Raw genomic sequence first — 22,254 nt, 5'->3', positions numbered from 1 at the left:
ATGTTATAGTAGTATTATTTTGTATCTAATTTTATATTATTTTTCTAGTTTCGGCGTCCGGTTATTTTAAAAACGGCATGACCTCACGTCACATGCCGTCGGATTTAGTATTTACCACTGGAACTTAATAATGTTGTATTATTTTTGTTATATATATATATGGTTTGGAATATCCGAAAAATAAATCGGTTTTATAGTTTTATAGTCGTTACGACGGCAGTAGTATAATTTGTAGTATAATATTATGATCTAAAAATATCATACAATGCACACGCCGCCGTCTCCTTCGATTGAAAATGCGTTTATTATTAAATTCGTACGATTGATTATAAATATAATAATAAAAGTCGTAGTATTAAGTGGACGTCGCACAGGCAATTTTCAGTACTTATTTAAAACATGCTCATCATAAATTCAAAATAACTAATTATTTTTTCACTTGTTGCAAAAAATCTTAGCAGAGTAATTACCAGTGGATCTATGGATAATATAGGTTTTTAAAGTAGACGAAACTACCTATATTTACTAAGCATAAGTACTAAGTAGGTATCTAAAGTAAAAATTATAATATAATGTATATAGTACATTATATTATAGTATAGGCGATTATATGGTTTAAAATATAAGCGACTATTAGTTTAGGTTTTAGACTTTCTTTTTGACATATTTATTTTTTGCTTAAATATATTACATATTATAGATTATAGACAGCTATAGAATAAATAATTCAATCGAAATTGGCACATTACACATTGGATAGTTTAACGTTTGAGTATAACATTAGTATCGAAAAAAAATAGGAGATTTACACACTCATTTGTGCCACACCACAAAAAGGCCAATGGAAAATCCCTAAAACTCTGTTATTGGATCGCCGTTTATCGATACTCATGCTGCGCAGACGCGCATGTTGTAATAATATTATTGAAATTTCTATTTACGTATTATAATAATAATTAATTCTCATTCTTTATTCGTCCGCAAGCGCACTGACGGCGCCCGCCACAAGAACTCTGTAGCAACAGCGTTAAAACCGACCATCGACGAAATCATTATAGACTATTTATAGTAGTGACTTCGACGCCCGTCGGTCGACGGGTCGGTTACTATTAGTCGTTCGTCATTCGTTCGTCGTTCGTTCATACCGCTACACCTTACTCCTTGACGGCTGGTCGATGTTCGTACTCATTCGTCATTGATTGTATGCGCTCTCGTCTTTTAATTCTCGTTCTGTTTTTCAGTTCGTAACACTTTTGTCTTTTAGGTATTGTAATATGTTTTACAATTATAAATATTATATTATTATTATATCTTAAAAATTAATGATTAATTAAAACATTTGTACGAATCTTAGGTGTGAATCGTGAAGCGATTGATCACATTTTTCCAAAACAATCATCAGTTGAACAATTTTTGAGCGATAGGCTTAACATTGCGAGAAGACAAGTTGAACGTAAGAAAATGATAATCAATGCAGAAAAACAACAAGGCCAGATCGTTTGGGCGAAAATATCAAAAAAATCCAAGTTATGGGCTGGTATGTAATTTATTAATTTTGTTAATGACTTATATCATATATATGGTAATAACTAGGAATGAGAAGTTATAAGAGGAAAAATTATCAAAATATGCACAAAAAAAACAAAAAAATTAGCTCGCTAGGTTATGAAACGGATTTATAGCTCACCTAGCTATAAATAGAAGGCATAGACAAAAATATGCATAAATATAACTTTTTGTTCCTAGTAATAAACTAATAACTAATAATTATTTTACACTGAAGTATTATGCATTTATGCGTATATATTTTTTTAAATTAATACCTATCATTTTAATGTTGGTGTAAACGTTTATTCACTAGTTACACATCTATTATACATATCCGCTGTAGATATTACCCATCTTTATTACGCTAATATTTCAAGTGGTTTAAATGTATATTTTTTGTTACTTATTATTATTACCATTTTAAGTAGTTTTGCAATTCCTTAATATTTCTGAACAGTAAATTATTGTTTAAACTTAAAAACTATTTTAAAAATAGAATTGTCGAAAAGCCATATTTGTGTCCATATTATTTTTATTTTATTTATATTTAAATTAATTGTACTAATGTTTATCAATAAACGCTCACTTTTAGGCAATAATACAATTATAAAAATGAAAACATTTTTTTGTGAAAACCATCTTAAATCATAATTGTGAATCGAAATTTATGGACGATACAGAACATTCACTGTGTGTCGTTGATTTTATAAAAATTTTTTGATGTCCGTATTATACAAAAATGTATGGTTGAAAAAATTGTAAGTCACTAATTTAGTAACTTTGTTAGTGTTAAGTGTTAATGATATCAAAAGATTAACACTATGAAACACCAAATATTATTTTATTTATTCTATATCGTATATACATTATTTGGTTCCTTCATTAATTATAAATGTAGCTTGTAGTTTTTTTCCTCATAAAATCTGTATACATCTTATATTTTTATTAATCTTGTAAACATGTAACATTTACTGTAGTGACTATTGACTTTCGAAATACGACATTTTGTAATTAACTTAGAGGACGTAGTACCTGGATGACGTGTTGTTTCCATTTTACACACGTACAACATGCCAAATGTTCATTCAACAGTTTCAATAGTGTGTTGTTAGTTTTAATATTGGAGTGAATTGACCTATTATAAAATTGAAATATAAAATTACACACATAGGCTTTTATCGATATTATTATTTTTATGAAGTAAACTATGATCGTTTTAAAATGATTTGGAGCAATGGAGCTTTAGATAATAATGACACGGTGCTCTAATATCAAAACTTATAGCATACTATTGAAAGTGGTAAACAAAAATTTTCCATGTTGTACGTTTGTAAAACGGAGACAATACACTACTTACATGTAACATCTAGTTTTAAAATATAAACTCTTCGTTTGAAAACAGCTTATATTTTCACTGCAAATTCAAATATACAACTATATACTTTTTAAAAAGTATATAGTCAAAATTAAAGTATAAACTGTACTAACTGTAGCAAGAATCCATTACATAGCGTTGCCATGTTAAATAATATGTGTTGGACAAAGACAACACTTGCGGATACAAACGCGCCCGTACCAATGTCCATATAAGATTTAAAATTTTAATTTTGAAAAATATTACATTAAAATAGGTTATATTTTACTATCTTATTATTAAACGAGTGTAATATTAAGCATGAGTGATAAAAAAAAGTATGTTATGACACAAACATACATGAAAGGATAGCCATCCAATGGCGATACTATAATACTTAACCATTTAGGTAGGTATTACTGTTTTTAATTTTGAATTGAAAATGTCTAGCCTGTTATTAGTAGAATTGAAAAATATATCACTGTTTAATGTCAAACCAATAACCCATTCTTCTCGGATATCATGCCAAATTTTATATAAAAAAAATTTTCACTTAATATGGAACTTTTCTTAAAAAAATAGTATACATATCCTGGTATTCATTATCTGTTTTGATGTAGCATAATTTTTTGATAAACTTTTTACTCATATTTTGTTTATTTGGCATAGTATAGAATAGGAATATCATGAGTCTACGTTGTAAGAATAAAGATTTAATTACAGTACGTTCTTTCATGTCTTTATAATAAAGACTCTGGTATTTGAACAAACTATGTTATATTCTTTAAACTTATTAAAAAATCGTTCTAATGTTTCTCGCTGTTCACTGACTAATAAACCAAGAGCTGCAATCTTGCTTAGATATATGATATATATTGCTTATAATATGCTAAGTGAGCACAAAATTTGTTTCATGACATAACAATTTAAAAAATGAAAAATATTATTATAATTATAATTATATTTATAATCATTTGAAAACTTGTACCTCTCATTGGTTTCTCTATTTTCTGCTAAAGGGTTACATTTTTTTACGACTTCCTTTTTTCCCCCCCATATGATCTATTTTTTTAAAGTTCATACAATTGCAAATTTATTAATTAAAATTAAGCAGTTAATAATGTTAATTTTGATATCTATTTATATATAATAAAACATAATATTACTCACTTAAAAATTAAAATATTGAAAAAACATCACTAAACAAATTAAGACAATTTTGTTATTTTACAGAGTTTGATAATAACTAATAAGTAAATTCATTCTTACATTAAAAATGAATAAATGTTAACAGGCTGTTGATTATAAATTGTTTATGTTAAGCAATTGTCAGATGAATATGCTGCATTCTCTAATTATGTTTATTAAATTATTATTAATTTTGTTTTGATTTTATACATATTTAGCAATGATTATTTCTACAAAGAAAATGAATTTAGCATATTTCGAAGATCAGCCTGGAAAAACATGTGTCTGGTGGTTTGGTAATGACACTATGTCACAGGTAATACAAATTTGAATATTTATATATTAGTGTTGTATTAGAGTTATAAACACAAAGAATAATTTAAAACCATATAAAAACTAATAAACCACATATTAATTACGATGTTTACAATTATACATTACATGGTTATTTTTGAATTGTAATTTTTAGTTGAGAAATAATTTGATATTTGAATTCAAATCTGAAATTAAAAATGGTATGTCCAATTTATGCGGTCAACGCGAAGAAGGTGTTAAACAAGCAATTAAAGTAATTCATTTTTTATTATAACTCTTTATTTTATTATTTAAACCACTATAATATAATTTGTATTCATATATTTTGTAGATATTATCCTTACAGTTTAACTTTGAAATCCCCAAATGTAATGATAGAAGTATTAATCAGATTAATTGGGCATTACTAAATTTGCCTTTTATTATGAAAGGTAGAACATTGAACAAAACAAATTTTTATAATTATTAATTATTATATTATGATTAATATTTTTGTTAAAATTATTAGACAGATACTGTTTTTATTATACTGTTAAATTACTTTATAATTTAACATTAACAATAATTTCAATAATTATTGTACTTATTTAAATATATTTTATTAAGTAACTTAAACTATAAAATAGTTCAATTTAATTTAATTTTTAAAATAATGGAATAAATCGAATAACTGTGAACATATATTTTGGTATGTTGTTATTTTATATGATTGACAGCATATTATGCGTCTTATTAAGAGAAATGTCTGAACACAATAATTTTAAAAATATTATCAAAATATATTGGGAATCTGAACTGATTTCCGAATTAATTTATATTAGTATAGTAGTTTGATAATTCTGATAATAACTATATAATATGTAACTTTCTAACAGGAACTCGTAATAAAAATAAAGAGTTAGTTATTCCAGATAATTTCCTAAATAAAATCATAATGACAAATAATAACATTAAAAGATTAATCGAAGAAAATAAAAAAAAAGATGATGAAAGCTCACGCGAAGAAATAAGGAAAGTTGAAAGTTCTGATATTTGTAAGTAATAGTTATAATATAAGATGGGATTTACTGGTGGCATTTTATAACAGCTATAGGCTATAGTATACTTACTAAAACTTATTATTTATGCTCTAATGAACAAAAAATATATCATTTTTATTTTACAACAATTATTTTAAATATTGTTTATATTCATATTTTTAAATATTATTATTTATTACTTAGTAGTAATTTTGTAATAAATGTTTTAATCAAGGCACAACTTAAAATATCCTTAAAAAAATATTAATGTAAGTCATATCTGCAAAAACTTTTTAAGAATAATGAGAGTTGATGTCTATTATTGTTAAAAAAAAAATTTAACTGATATTTCTGAGCTGAAAATGTTATTATTATTATACATCAGAAAAATAACTCATTCAAATTGAATTTTTATTATGTGTTTAATGTAATTATTTTGATTAATTTGAATTATCTACCTATTTTAATTGTTCCTAGCAAAAATGAAAAACCAATATTGCATGGCATGCCGAATAATTTCAGATGAACTAGAAATTAAACATCCCATATTTAATGGTTTTCTGTGTAATGATTGTTTTGTAAGTAAAATTATTAAAATTTTAGACAACCCACTTAAAATATATATCTACATATGTACAAGGCCAACTTAAGCTCTTACAGCACCCAGTGCAAGAATTGTTTCAACGCGTCTCCCTCTTAAACAACATAGTCATACAGTATAAAGGGGCAGAATTAGGGTAATTGCAAAGGCTACACCTTATTCATAGTAAAATGCCCATCTTAATTTTTTTAATTAAAAAAACGTGCATACTTACCATATATTTATAAATCATACAGTCACAGAGAATAAACATGATAATATAATATTATAATAATAAAGTATAGAAAAGTTCATTTTATTTACTAGTCAACTTCAAAACAATTTATACAACACTTTCTCTGTCTTATGATTATTTTTTAAAATTGACAATTGTTAACATTAAATCATTAAAATATACTTCATTATCCATAAAATAATTCGATAAATGTGTTAAAATTTTAAAAAAAAATACCTAAAATTAGTGTTACCAACGTAAGATCATATTTAATTTCTATTTTTGACACCCATCATGCGCTCTTCTGGTCGTATCTAAAGCCAGTCCTGTCTATGTATATCTAATGTATGTTTAATATTTCTTATCATATTTTTATAATATATTATATGTACTCAAAGGTTTTTGTTTATATTGTTTTGTGTTAATATTAATTTTATTCCAAGTTTATTTTTTCCTCAAGTCTTTTGGTTGTTGACTATTTAACCAAAAAATGATAGATTTCTTTAACATGCATTTTTTAATGGGATATTTAATAGTAGTGCCAGCAAGTTAAGAAAGGATTAATTCCTTCCTCATTAAATATTAAGAAAAAATCTAATTATCATTTGACTTTCAAATCTATTATAGTATTAACCTGAAAATTTTAATGAATTCAGAATACCTAATAATGTGTCAACCTCACATAGTAACTTAAATTTTATTTTTATCAACAATTTGAGCTTAACTATGCAATTTTTGTAAGATGACCTCGTAGTTTAATTTAGATACTGTAGTATTTCTTTCTCTGTTGCGATTTTATAATTCAATTTATGTTAAATGTTTGTATAAACATGCAAAATTCTCTGTTTATAAAAATAATTAGTTTAAATAACTAGTTTCATTATAACACTACAACAATTTTCATTGATAATTTACCTTTACTAAGATGATGAGTCCTGAAGAGAAAAAATGGAGCATCATTAGACTTTAAAAAAGTTATAATTAGGGCTTGGATTTATATGTAAATACATATTTTTACTGTGATTTGATGAATTAAGTTAGGTAAGTGATAAATTAATTTCAAGCAATTTAATGAAATTAACTATATTTTATTTTACATATTTCTCAATAATTCCATTTTTTCGTACATAGTTATAGTGTATTAAATAAAAATCCTGGTTTAAACTGCCTAAAATTAATTAGAGATACATTGCGGAATGAATGGAATAATATTGTACCTTTGGACATAGCAAATATAAAATTTGCACCCATTATCTGTGTTGAAGTCTAGTGCTCCTTAAGTCAGTACAAATCAGTGTTATGATCAAACCGTAGATCAGTGGTTCTCAACCTTTTTATGCTCTAAGCACATTTCTTATAAGTATAACCATACATTTTGTCATTTAAATACCTAATAATACTATACGCATGTATACGGTGGTCACTTCTGAGTGAAAAACACTGTCGTAGATCATTTAACTTTGACAATTTGAGCATGTATATAGTATCTCGTTGCTATCAAGATCAAGATGAATAAGGTTAAATTTCATGATAATTTTAATTCAAGTGTCTTTGGTTTTTTTAATACATATAAATCCGAGCCCTAGTTATAACGTATAGTAAATTAAGGGACTTATTGTCTTCGATCCCGTATTGTCTTCATGGTAATGAGTTGTTTTTTTAAGATAACATTATAAAAATAATTTTCTCCTAAGTTAAAAATAACTTACAAGTAAATTGTGTTTTAAAATATATTTTGAGCTTAAATCAACTTTACTAAAGTGCGGATGGGTTTTTTTATTTCCTGCAAATGATAATATAAAGGTACTCGTAATTATTAGTATGAATGTATGATATATTTAGATGGTTTATTTAGAGTATTGACAGCAAATATAGTATTATAAAACTAATGAATCCTTTGTGCTTGTATTATTTATGAATTAGATATACAAAACATAATTTTAAATGAGTATGTGTAAATATAAGGAAAAAACAATGTGTTAAGTTATAAAAAAATTCAAAATTGATTAAACACAAATTTAAAATTCAATAAACACATACTATACTATGCACCTTAGTTGGCAAATGATACATTAATGATGATTGATGATGTTGATTTGATTAACTTTACTGTAGGACTTCTGCGGATAACTGATATAGGTTTATTAAGTCAGTAAATAAAAAAAAAATTGATATTTAAATTAAAAATGTGTAATATTTAGTTTTAATTTGGTTTTTGTAAATTGATCTTTATTTTTGTTTGTAGTTTATCTTTCCTATAACCATTATTACTTATAAATTTACTTTATCAATGAAATATTCAGAAATTGTTTTTATTATTATTTTTAGACAAAAGGAAAAGACATTATTATATCAATAGCAAAAGACAATGCAAATGCAAGTATAAAACATACATGTTTATTTTTGTTGCTAATATTTATTTTCATTTGAAAAATAAAATATTTTTTCAAGACTTTTGATTATTTTTATTTTATCCACTATTATTTCATTTTGATAGGATGGTTGTTGTGTCTGTCTTACTCAAAAACACACTTTAGTACTGTGCAGCTTTTGTATAAGGTATCAATTCATTCTTTGTTCATGCAATTTTTAAAGCTATTATTTTATGTATTAATTATATAATATATTATGTCTATTATTTTTTATCCAGAGCTTATTGCAATGAATGCTTAGAATTTTACTGTGACAAAAAAGTTCTGGCAAAAATTCTTGCTGATAAAACATGGAAATGTTTTGCATGTTTGAATACTACCATTTTAAAGACCTGTAGACTAGTTCCAAGGAAAACAGTTGATCAACTAAAAAACGTAATCATTAAATGTAATTCTTGACTCTTGTTCTGTCAATTATAAATATCACTTAATTACAGATCTATAACTTGTATCCAGCCAGCACTGAAAATAACTGTATCAAGGAAGAAATTCAAGAAATACATGTTTTGAATTATAAAGATATTCAAAACAATGGTAAATAATATTTAGATGACAAATTGTTTTATTTTTCTATTACACATGTTTAATGTTCAGTTTGACTCAGTCCACTAAATATGTTATTTTATTTAAACACCTTTATCAATTAAAATACATTTAATACAATTTAATATTTTTAGTATACATTTTAAGTGTTAATTTTGACTGGAGATGAAATAAAGAAGCTTACTAAAAAATATTGACTTTAAGTTTTTGGTTTTTAAATTCAATTAATATAATCTTTGTGTTTGTTATTTTTTAGTACCAAAAGCCTTAAAAAATCTAGAATTTCCCTTCAAGATTCTTGAAATTAGTTATGTAAATGGTGATATGCTGGACAATAATAAGAGAAATGCCAAATTAGTCATTCAATATTATCCTAACAGGGAAAACTATAATGAAGATAAATTTTTTGGTAATAAATAAAAGTTTAGTTGATTAAAAGTTTTATGACTAAAATTGTTTTATTACAGATATGAACGATTGCATGAAAAAATTTTTCTCCTTTTTGCAAATTAAAAACAAAATGGAAGCGTTACATGGTGATAGAACTATTTTTTGGGCATTTGAAACAAGTGCCGCGATCAAAGTTTCTGAACAGAAAATAATTTCAAGGTAAGATTTAATAACTAAGTAAGCATTTAGTTAAGTAATAAATATATCATGTTTTTATGTAAAAATACTTCAGAGTATGTGATTATATATTATAGCAGTATTTTTGACAAAATATGACACAAACAATATGCAAAGAAATTTGTTTCATAATGTCACAGACTATCCAAGTTTTTTTAAAACTTAAAATAATTTTAACTAATTTTAAAATATGAGCGTAGCTTTATGAATGAATTGATTCTATCATGAATTTTTTTGCTTGTTATGTGGTCGATAAAATGCTTTGATTTTCAAAAATAGTTTTAAATATCAAATTATTTGTACTATCATTTACATTATATGATAAAATTTTCAAATTTTTAAGTCTGAGTTATTTCTAAGTATGAAAATTTTTTAATTTCTTTTTCTATAAATATCGATAAAAAATTATTTGTTCGGTAAAAATTCTGGAAAATTTAATACAAGATCCCATATACTTTTTTTATCTGTGTAAAAATATTAAAAATACTGGCAAATTGCATTTAAGGTTATAAGTAATTTAAGTAAAATTTTTACTTATATATTTTATTATAAATTTTTATATACAGGATGATTCTTTTGTCATTAAACACTCTTTATTTTGTCAAGTATAGACTTTTTTTCAATTTTTTTTTCAAAATATTTTGTTTCGTGCTTTTTTCAAACAAGATTAAATTTTTATTTTTTCGGCCTTTTATTTAATAGCTAAACCTCTATTAACTGTATTTTCAAATGGCAACATAATACTTAAAATGTACTTACTAAATTAATAGGATAGTTTTTTTTTTATGAATTTTAACGTTCAAATTATTATTTCTTATTAATTTTTTAGTGTTATATAGCTTTTTAAAGTTGGGCTGTTTTCGGTTTTTATAATACTTCATGTTTCTGAAGACCAATGGGTAATAGATAATAATAAGAGGTACATATTTTAATATGTAATAAACTTTTATCAATTATCGACAAAGTAATGGACTTAGTATCTGTAGTTATCAACATCAAAGACAAACAGCTAAACACTTTGAGCAGTTATAACTCACGAATGGTTAAATGAAAAATAATGATTTTAACGTTAGAACCTATTTTTATTCTTTTATGGTAGTTAAAGAAAGGTGTTATTCAATTTTGAGTTTTATATGTGTTATTATTATTATAAATTAAATACTAATATTATAATAAATGCAATATTTTTGGTAAAAAATGTATCACCCTTAAACCAGTTGAATCTTCTGTAAAACAAGTAATATAAATGACTTTAAAATATCAAAAAAACAAAATATACTTAGTGAAAATAGGTTGATAGACAAATCTCTTTCAGAATCATTTTATGTATACTGTATTACTGTGTACATTGATTTATCATTTAATTCAAATTTAACATACCCATAAGAGTGATTGATACTTAATGTATAACAGAGCAGTACCCACTTGCATTTTTAAAAATTATTTTATTGTATTCCAATCTGCATAAACTTGAACGTATATATTTTCATAAGGTTTATTCAAACTCAGCCAATTATCTTTGGCACGAATATAGACGATGTCCGACAAAGAAGCCGGTTTATTTGGACCAACATTACTATACTTAAAGATGACATAGAAGAATATACTGGTCAACAAATTTATCTTCATCAATTGCCAAAATATGCTGGAAAAAGAGTAAAATATAATGAAGATCACAAAGGTAAAAATTATAATAATGTTCTTTTTAAAATTATAACGTTTATTTTTAGAAATGAATATTATTTACCTATTGTCTACAGAACTGTTTAAAATAACAATAAAATAATTTATATCTAATAAATCATTCTATTTTACAGATATGCCTTGGTGCTACACTTCCGTACACATCATTCTAAGTAATTTCATAAAAAATAACGTACATAGATGCAAGTAAATGTAATTAATGCTATTGATCTTGTTAATGTTTGTCAAACATGTTTTATTTTTTAATTTTGGTTTTATTATTTTTTTTTATGTACTCGTATAAATGCTGATATTCATTTTTTAATTTTATTTTATTTTGTTAAAGTTTTAAGACTACATTTTGCTATTTTGTCAAGTACCTAAATACCCATTTGTTGTATTGTTATGTTTACTACAGTAAAAATAAGTATAGAATTCATTTTTTTTAATTAGATTTTTAATGTTTCAAAGTACAGTATTATTATAATTAAAAGGTGATTAATTTATTTTGTTTGTATTCAATTAAATACAAATTTACTTTTATTAATATTGTTTAATGTATAGTAAATATGGTGAAACAGTCTTTGTGACTGTTGTCAATTATAGTTGTATGGATTGTTTTTTTTTATGAATGAATGTATATAAATACATGCATCATATTGTAGTTATTTGTACTACTTTTGAATATTTTACAATTTTTAAAAATTTTCTTAATAATAATAATAAACAATACATTGATAATGTACTTACGTTGTTGTATTGTAAATTTCCTAAAAATTGACAATATTTTCTATACAGAAAAAAAAATGATTGCGATAGTGACATTTTAACCGTATCAACTGAACTAGGATTTTGGAGGTAATAAAATGAGTAAATTGATAAGCGTGGAGAAAATATTTTGCTTTGGAGGTAGAAATAATCCGATCACAATGTTTTTTTTTTTAATAGATACCATTTTTAATGATCAATATAATTCTTATATTTTCAAAGTGATAACATTAAAATTGAATATTAGTCGACAATAATAAATAAATTACTGAAGATTTGTTGCAATTCAGCTTCCAATTGCATTTCACCCCATTTTACGGTAAGTTGATACTTTATATCTCGAATGATTATCAACTGCTGTCTGCTAACGTAATTTGTTATTAATTATTATAAAATATACGATCAGTGGCGGCGCCAAGGGCGGGCCATTGCCCTCCCTGAAAAGTCCCTGGCCCGTCCACTTGCTCACCCTGAAATTTTATGAAAGTTTTAAATTTTAAACATTAAAATTCCCATCAAAACCTATAACTATAAAATATTTTTTTTTTGTCTTTTATTAATCCCACTGAATATATGTAATGATTATGAGTGTTGTTATGACTTATTATAACACTGCTATCGGTTCATTACATCACAACTACGTCCGACGGGAATATTACTGGTATAATCCATTTTTATATTTTTATATTTGGAGTCATAACTATCCCTATAGAGTCTATAGCTTGAGTGGTTAGTGGTTCTATAGCGCGCAAAACAGTTTGGTTTATATTTTACATTTGTTGCATGACGGAAACAATACACGTGGGTGTAGCGTCCTCTTAAAACTTAAAACTATAATTTTTATGCTTATGTTTATACATTTTATTTTTTTACATGTCTGTTTCATTTGTTGTCAACCAGTATCAAAGGATATTTACGGTTAGTATACATATCATCACAGCAATTAACATACGCAATTGGAAGTATTGTTCATCGACGTAAGAAGAACCTATTGCTATACAAACATTTGAACTATAGATTATAAAAATAAGACTATCATTTTTGAAATTGTTGTGATAATTTACAATCATGTTAACTAATAAATTTTTCGCTTATTTTATTTTTGCTTTTTTGGTATTTGTAGATATATCTTACTGTCTTAACGATTTCAAATGTCCTAGACAAATACTTGGTATTTTTGGAGTAGATGAGTCAAGTTTTTGGGTATCTGAAAATATACCTTATGAAGGATCTTTAGGAGATAATACATCCAGTAGATTTTGGGCACCAAATCAGATTTTCTTAGAAAAAACCAGGCCTGGTGTCACTACTAATAGAGTTGTTGCGTCCTGCGTTTCCATAACACCGGATATTCTTGCTAGAAGTAACAGAAGTCGCGACAGACACAGTTTTAACCCGGCAAGAATCTTTAGCGAAACCATCAATGGTGTGAAATATAAAGACCACGCGGGACATATTATAGCACATAAATTGGGTGGTTCGTATCATGATCACAATATTATATCACAGAACCCTAATTGTAATACCGGTTATTGGAGTCATTACGTTGAAGGTATTATTAATGTGGCTACCAATTACGCGGGGAAGGAAATATATTACGGCGTTAAGATGACATATGTCATTAACGATAAAAATGATTTTCCCACTAGACCAGTGAAACTCGACTCGAAAATATTTATTAAACAAGGGACTGTGTTTAAACTCATAGGTTCTTCAGTTGTAAAAAATCCTCCTCCCTCAAGCCTATGTAAAATTGTTTGTAATGATTTGTTTCCGGTTGATTTAAAATATTTAGATAACCTGTCAAATTACACAAAATGTAATTCGGCTAAAGATGAATGTTGGGCAAAATGTTAAGTAAAAAATGTAAAATTTTGAGTTATATTAAGTAGAATTTTAATTAAATCAGATTAACAGAGGTACCAATTTGAGGCCAACAGAATTGCACTCACTATCAAGTAACAATTATGTTCGACATAATAATTAGTCATTAACGTTTAACTTTTTTAATTTTAGATAACTAGAAATTTATTTCGTACTGCATTAATACCTATAATATATCATTTTTATCATTATCATAATTGTTTTAAAATATTCTGGTATATAATATACATAGGTAATACAATTGTATTTAATAATATATACACATTATACAATATACATACATACATGCATGATTATTTCATAAATATTGTATAATTTTTATTAATAATAAATTTAATAAAAAATATTGCACCAAAAATAATTGTTTTGTATTCATGATTCAAATTTTCCGGGTAATTTGTACATTAAACGTTCTTTCACCATTCCCATAATATATTATATATTGTTTGTTTAAAGGTGTTACTATAAAGTATTAGTTGCCATGTATATTATAGTGTGGAGAATTTTTATTTAATATCAAAATTAATTTACTAATTTTTGATACGTTTTCGGTTTTCATTTTAAATTTCAACCACTGAAGACTGAAATGTAAACTCTTTAATCATAAAAAATTAAAATATATTTATATGTATAAATCAATTTATAATACGTATAAGATTTGAAAAAATGCAGAAAAAAAATAAGAATACTGCAGGGTATAACGTAAGGCACTGTTGAGCATTGTTTGTGATTTTTAAAATAGTTTTGCACTGTTGTAAATACATTTTTATGTTGTTGATTATGTCCCAACCTTCAAGTTAGGATCTTTATCAAATCTTTGGCTATACCTACAATCAGTTGTAATTTTATTGATATGGGGCTGTGTACATGAAATTACAATGAAAAACAAAAAAAAAATGCTATAAATAATAATTTGCTCTAAAAAACTTTGTACCTAGTTTAATAGGTAGAAACATTGATACATGCATAATAAAACGAGTGTTATATTAAAAAGAATGATGTAAATCGGAGACAATTCTCATAAGATTTCAAAAAGCTTATTGCAATACATATATACATTTACATATAAATCTGGTCCCTAGTTATAACGATATTACATGTGAGGAGGTTGGTGAAATGGTTCGAAAATTATATTTTTAAAAACCACCTATATAGTGGGAATTATGCAGGCCCGGATTAATACAATCATAGGCCGTAGCTGGAGGAGGGTCCAGAGTCCGGACCCCCAAGATTTTTTTAAAATTAGAAATATTTTATAGTGATAAATAAAGTTAATTGACTATACATTTTCAGTATTTATATTTAAAAAAATTGTTGAACCCTCCCCTCTGAAATTTTTTTCAGTTGCAGCCTTGGCCCTAGGCAGTGATTTAATTCCTATGCGCTTATACAGCACTGCGATGTCCAGTATTTAAATGGGTATAAAACCTTCTGTTTAGGAGAGGAAGTGTTGAATTTCGATGTTAATCCTTTAAAAACAAAAAAATCAAATATAAACTTTTATATGATAATAATTTTAATAAATTTTAAAAACAATTAATTTTACTCAGTCTATACTAATGAGAAAATTAAATTGTTAAAACCATAAAAAAAAACTTATTTTACACCAATTTAAATATTTCTTTATCCCTCGTATTTAAGTATTAAACAAGATAAATGTAACAAAAAAAATAGTAGCCATTCATTTTATTTTTGTAGGCCCCAAAGATGTTTGTAGGCCCTAGGTACAGTGTCCATAGTGCCTATGCGCTAATACGGCCCTGGAATTATGTATATGTTAGTGGAGTGATTTTAAAATTTTAATTTTTAAATATTATATGTTAATTTATTACACCAATTATATGTATTATTTTAAAGGTTATTTTTTGGAAGTCGATTACCTAGACTTTCTTACACTGACCATCGATATAATTCTATGTACGCTTATACAGTAGGTATACACGCAAGGAAAATACAACAAAAAAAATTAAAATGTTTTAGTTAAAGTTAATAGTTTTGATATTTTAAATTGTATTGAAGACAAATATATTTTTATTTTACTTTTTTATTTAACATGCCACATATTATATTGAGTTCTTAAGTATAATTAAAACTTATTTTTATAATTATATTACTCAATAAAATTGTATATTAAAAACTATATATTGAACATTTTTTATTCAAAATATATTCATTTTGCAATGTTTATTAATTACATTTAATTACACACGCTTATTAATAATTAATATATTTTTATTATATTTATAAAAATAATGGTATTTAAATATTTTTATATTTAGATTAGAGTTATAAATGTGACCTGTGATAATGAGGTAGAGGGAATTTAATGCATTGTTTACAAAAATCCTTAGAATAGACGCAGCCACGCAGGAATAGTTTTCTAAAGATTTTTGTCATAACCGTAGAAAGTAATCATGATATTCATATCGTCCAGTAGGACTCACATAATACATAAATATAACTTGTTTAAGATGTAAACTTAGTAATCTACAGAATTTCTTAGAGCAACTTTATGCTGATTTATATAACATTTAATTTGATTACTTTTGTAATGTTTGTAACTGTTTACTAAAGAAAGTATTTAATATTCAACTTATATTCAATTATTTTAATTTTAAGTGCAAAGTACCTATTCATTTATATTTTATACGGTTGTTTGTGAAGGTGTGTATTGGTGTATTGATTATTGCGGATTACCGAATGACATTTTAATTAATTAGATATTTGATAATAAATATTTGAATATTTTTTAGTAATCATAAATTTTTATAAGTCCTACATTTCTATTTAATATACCTATTGTTTAAAGAGAATATTTTCAATATGTAATCTGTAAAAAAGATCTGTTTAGGTGTATATTAATATATAATTAAATAATAATAATAATATTGATAATATATAGAATTTAAATTGAAAATTTGAGATTAAATTCGATATAAAAATAATTTTGTGGTATAAAAGTGGTGATTAACGACTCGAAATAGTGATGAGTAAAGAAAATAAATAAATAAGCACTTGAGCAATAATCGAGAATTTTAAAATAAATTAATGAAAAGATAACTTTATTGAGGACAACAATTTCAATAGATCAAATTTTTATCTTAACGACAACGGAAGTAATAGTTTTTCGCCTAATAATAATCTATGTATATTGTATACTATGTAGCCTATAAGCGCAAAAATATTTTTTATAATTTATATGTATTTTATAAAAGTCATAGTCATTACTCATTAATCATTATTCATTATTAGGTCTAGGATTTCTATGCATTAATGCATATAATTGCAAATATATAAATTGTTGAGTATCTTGTTAATTTTAACTGGTATTTATTTAATAAACGTCTAAAATTAATGGTTTATTTGTCGAATTATCGGAAATATACTATACCTATTTAAATTAAAATGAACTTAATACTAAAAAGAATAAGGGATTCAAAACATTTCTAAAAATATGTAAAATTATTAACGGCGATTATAAAACAGAAGAAAAAGATGTTAATATTAGGTACTTGTACTTTAAATCCGGGACAAATCACTTAATTTAAATATGCTCCAACAACATCGTGTGATGTGAAAAGCAGTTTCAGCCATTATAAATTTTCGATATAATCGCCGGTCGTTCACATTTTAAAATTTAAAAAACATAAATTAATAATAGAATGTAATTATATTATTTAATATTTAGAAAAAATTGTTTTTGCATATTTTGGTAAATAAAATGCATATTTTTTTACTATTTTTTACTGCATAGAAATCTTAGCCCTATTCATTATTAATTGAACACCGCTCTCGATCGTGCGCATACACCAGCTGATATAGGCGGTGTATATATATGGTATATGATTTAAAATATTTTGCTCGAATTTCAAACAGTCTTGGATCAATAAAAATAAAACGAATATTGATAAAGTCTTATAATAAATTATATACATAGTTTTAAGACTAGAGTAAAGTTATTGAAAAACTCATTTAACATAAGTTGATAGGTACTTTTATATTAGGTATACGTTTACTGTATAGATATCTCGAACGATTATCAAAAAATGCTGTCTGCTCACGTAGGTAATTTGTTATTATAAAATATACGATACAATTAGGTACACTAAATTTCAAATGAACTAGATCACTGTTGTTTTCGAAATATAAAAATACTATGTATTTGAGTACTTAAAAAATGTAATGAACGTCAAATTTTAAACTGAAACTTAGTGTAACGGGTACAATATATATATATATATATATATATATATCAGGCAATGCAATTTATTTTTGGACTATACCTAAAACAATAGACGATTATTTACATTTTACGCTTTAGCAGAGTATCACTGCCAATAAGAATAATGCGTTCGGGCTAGAGTTAATTAAAATTGTTGACTTAAAGGTACGGTTTCCCAGCAGCTTCAATGAGTGAAACAGCACAGCCCCATGACGCCGCGTCTAGACGCTTACTATATGTTCAGAGTTCAGACCGATAGTCTGGACGCTGCAGGGAAATAAGTAATACAAAAAACAAGTAAAAAACAATAATATTAATTTGGGGCCTTCAAATAAATTTTGCACACGGACCTCTGAGTGTACACACTAAACCCACACTATTTCAAAACAAACAGTGTGTACGCTGACACTTTTCCAAAAAAAAAATCGCTTCAGTGTACACAATTATTGAAAAAGTGTCACTTTTTGTCAAAACGAACAAATTTTGTAATGATATTCACATTACGCAACCAAACTCCATGTACACAATTCTACATTCCATATATCATAAATATTGTTATATAATACATTCTGTACTCATATATATAGTGCTCTACACTTTACTCACCATTCATTCCAACATACGAGCAAGATTCACTTTCATTCTGGCCTTTGCTAAAAAGTGTTTCCCTCTAAAATTCCTCATCAATATATTTTAAACTATCAACTACCGGACCAAGAATATTAAGGTGAGCAATTAAAGATATTAAGATATATTGTTATAATAATCTATATTTATTAAAATTATATAATTAAAAGGCACGCAGATCTAGGCAACCATATAATGAACTTAAAGGGCCATCAAACTCAAAAAAATCAAAAATTATTCTATTACCATTATAAATAGAATAGAGTCTATTGAACTTAATCTTTTTTCGATTGAACTACTCAAATATATTTAACAGTACCTCATAATCTTTCCATTCGTATAATTATATTACATTTTGCTTTAATATTTTAGAGAAAAATAACACTTAAGTAAGTTATATTACGCATTTACCATAATATTATATTATATTCATTGCAGTAAACGTGTTAAATATTGTTTTGACGGTTGTGACACCGTAAACCTATAGATTTTTTACGTCTAAACTAGCTATTTTAGTTTTAACTCGTAGCTTATACTAGATGTGGTCGAGGGCTTGCATAATATTATTATAATATTATCTAGCGACTAGCAGTACTCTTACGAGTTATGGCAGTGGTGTATTATACTGTACAATATAATTGTTATTAATTCATTAATATTAAAACAAAATGTGATATAGTTATACGAAATAAATTCACCATAACTAGCGAACGGATTGTCACAAACGAATTTTAGTGGTATCATTTTATTCGTCATAGTATGCACTATAATTTAAGCCAAAGAAAATTTTTTTGAGCTGGATGGTTCTTTTAGTTTAAATATATACTTACGAATCGCATACTCATTGAAATAAAAAAATTAATTAAATTATTTTAAATTTATTTCAGAATTTATCTTATATTATCTTATTTTTTTCCCCGATTATTGATCTAAGGTCATATTTGGGAAAACCGTTTATACCTACCAAGTATACTTATTAATTTATTTTGATATTAATCAAAACAATAAAAATATAATATTTTTTTCCTTATATTATAATAGGCGATTATGTATTTCAAAAATTTCTAAAAAAAAACCATCGAAATATGCAATTAAAATTGTAAAATAAGCTCTTTAATGTCAAAATTATGCAAAAATATGCACTAAATAGTTTCATTTTTTAAATTGTTATACCATGTAACAAACGTTGTGTTCACTTATCATATCACACGATCAACCAGAATAAATATGCAAATGCATACAAATCCGCACTCTAGTAATAAATAATAATGTACCTATAGGTTTCAATATTTTAATAAACGAAGAGGCAAGGAACGTCGAGTTTCCTAGCCAAATCATTTGTTTTTTAAAGATACCTAACTAAAAACACTTGTAATTAACTATATTATTTTAAGGTAAAGTAGCATAAATTGCAGTGTACAATCATATTTTTGATTCATTACAAGTCAAACCTATGAAACAAAATTTTAATCACATAAAAAGGAGAACTTGGGCTGTGAAATATCGTTTTTATTTGTTCGATGCCGAAGCTAGAAAAAAAGTTATTCAAGTTTGAAAAACACAAAAATAATGGATTTTGAAACAATACGAACTTTTTTCGTATACAAGTGATATCAAAAAAATAAAAACGATATTTCACATATAATGTTCTCAACTACATGTTGTATATCAATTTGATGTCATTCGTAACTATCACTATAGCCTGAGTGGTTAGTGGTTCTATACCGCGTAAAACAGTTATGGTTATATTTTACATTTTTTGCATGACGGAAACAATACACGTGGGCATCCTCTTAAAACTTAAAACTATAATTTTTATACTTATGTTTATACATTTTATTTTTTTACATGTACATAAAGGATATTTGCGGTCAGTATACATATCATCAAAGCAGTTAACATATCTACGCAATTGGAAGTATTGTTCATCGACATAAGAAGAACCGTCCTATTGCTATACAAACATTTGAACTATAGATTATAAAAATAAGACTATCATTTTTGAAATTGTTGTGATAATTTTCAATCATGTTAACTAATCAACTTTTCGCTTATTTTATTTTTGCTTTTTTGGTATTTGTAGATCCATCTTACTGTCTTAACGATTTCCAATGTCCTAGACAAATACTTGGTATTTTTGGAGTAGATGAGTCAAGTTTTTGGGTATCTGAAAATATACCTTATGAAGGATCTTTAGGAGATAATACACCCAGTAGATTTTGGGCACCAAATCAGATATTCTTAGAAAAAACCAGGCCTGGTGTCACTACTAATAGAGTTGTTGTGTCCTGCGCTCACATAACACCGGATGTTCTTGCTAAAAGTGGCAGAAAACGCGACAGACACCATTTTAACCCGGCAAGAATCTTTAGCGAAACTATCAATGGTGTGAATTATAAAGACCACGCGGGACATATTATAGCACATAAATTGGGTGGTTCGTATCATGATCACAATATTATATCACAGAACCCTAATTGTAATACCGGTTATTGGAGTCATTACGTTGAAGGTATTATTGATGTGGCTACCAATTACGCGGGGAAGGAAATATATTACGGCGTTAAGATGACATATGCCATTAACGATAAAAATGATTTTCCCACTAGACCAGTGAAACTCGACTCGAAAATATTTATTAAACAAGGGACTGTGTTTAAACTCATAGGTTCTTCAGTTGTAAAAAATCCTCCTCCCTCAAGCCCTTGTAAAATTATTTGTAACGATTTGTTTCCGGTTGATTTAAAATATTTAGATGACCCGAAAAAACAATGTAGACAGCCATCAGATGTACCTGGAAAATGTTGGGCAAAATGTTAAGTAAAAAATGCATTGTGCCATAATATAAGGTACCTATGATATATCATTTTTATCATTATTATAATTGTTTTAAAATATTCTGGTATATTATAATACAGTTGTAATTAATAATATATACACATTATACAATATACATACATACATGCATGTTATTTCATAAATATTGTATAATTTTTATTAATAATAAATTTAATAAAAAATATTGCACCAAAAATAATTGTTTTGTATTCATGATTCAAATTTTCCGGGTAATTTGTACATTAAACGTCCTTTCACCATTCCCATAATATATTATATTCGTTGTTTAAAGGTGTTACTACAAAGTATTAGATACTATATTTATTATAGTGTGGAGAATTTTTATCTAATATCAAAAATTAAAACTTTTATTACTGGGCCACTAAGACTC

The 22,254-nt window shown here is 25.8% G+C and overlaps 3 protein-coding genes across 4 annotated transcripts; all 3 read left to right on the top strand.

Annotated features, from left to right (window-relative positions):
• The first annotated feature begins 921 nt into the window (after nt 1–921).
• LOC132927550 (DNA (cytosine-5)-methyltransferase 3B-like) lies at nt 922–12,035 on the top strand. 2 transcript variants are annotated; one of them, XM_060992094.1, is made up of 15 exons: nt 922–1,264; nt 1,355–1,537; nt 4,309–4,406; nt 4,560–4,658; nt 4,737–4,836; nt 5,281–5,439; nt 5,902–6,002; nt 8,568–8,615; nt 8,737–8,798; nt 8,890–9,046; nt 9,109–9,205; nt 9,471–9,623; nt 9,682–9,823; nt 11,335–11,522; nt 11,659–12,035. In XM_060992094.1, the coding sequence occupies exons 2-15, from the start codon at nt 1,462–1,464 to the stop codon at nt 11,733–11,735; spliced, it is 1,557 nt and encodes a 518-aa protein (XP_060848077.1). In that variant the 5' UTR covers nt 922–1,264; nt 1,355–1,461; the 3' UTR covers nt 11,736–12,035. The 2 variants fall into 2 exon arrangements, with proteins under 2 accessions (XP_060848077.1, XP_060848078.1); XM_060992095.1 differs by lacking the exons at nt 4,737–4,836; nt 5,281–5,439; nt 5,902–6,002 and having other exon boundaries at nt 930–1,264; nt 11,659–12,033.
• A 355-nt stretch (nt 12,036–12,390) lies between these two features.
• Nucleotides 12,391–14,522, top strand: LOC132925220 (uncharacterized). The gene is made up of 3 exons (XM_060989631.1): nt 12,391–12,394; nt 13,193–13,210; nt 13,416–14,522. The coding sequence occupies exons 1-3, from the start codon at nt 12,391–12,393 to the stop codon at nt 14,147–14,149; spliced, it is 756 nt and encodes a 251-aa protein (XP_060845614.1). The 3' UTR covers nt 14,150–14,522.
• Nucleotides 14,523–18,985: 4,463 nt separating this feature from the next.
• Nucleotides 18,986–22,049, top strand: LOC132927549 (uncharacterized). Its single transcript, XM_060992093.1, has 2 exons — nt 18,986–19,125; nt 20,886–22,049. The coding sequence occupies exon 2, from the start codon at nt 21,054–21,056 to the stop codon at nt 21,843–21,845; it is 792 nt and encodes a 263-aa protein (XP_060848076.1). The 5' UTR covers nt 18,986–19,125; nt 20,886–21,053; the 3' UTR covers nt 21,846–22,049.
• The last annotated feature ends 205 nt before the right edge of the window (nt 22,050–22,254 follow it).

Source organism: Rhopalosiphum padi, chromosome 3 (assembly GCF_020882245.1).
Source record: "Rhopalosiphum padi isolate XX-2018 chromosome 3, ASM2088224v1, whole genome shotgun sequence".
Classification (NCBI taxonomy): Eukaryota; Metazoa; Arthropoda; class Insecta; order Hemiptera; family Aphididae; genus Rhopalosiphum; species Rhopalosiphum padi.
This window is presented reverse-complemented; position numbering and strand designations above follow the sequence as displayed.

Bases quoted from the DNA above. Each gene is read 5' to 3' on its own strand.
- LOC132927550 (XM_060992094.1), top strand. From the start codon at position 1,462: ATGATAATCAATGCAGAAAAACAACAAGGCCAGATCGTTTGGGCGAAA. The intron at 4,659-4,736 runs GTAATTCATTTT...TATATTTTGTAG, and splicing joins GTGTTAAACAAGCAATTAAA to ATATTATCCTTACAGTTTAA. The intron at 4,837-5,280 runs GTAGAACATTGA...ACTTTCTAACAG, and splicing joins TTTGCCTTTTATTATGAAAG to GAACTCGTAATAAAAATAAA.
- LOC132927549 (XM_060992093.1), top strand. From the start codon at position 21,054: ATGTTAACTAATCAACTTTTCGCTTATTTTATTTTTGCTTTTTTGGTA.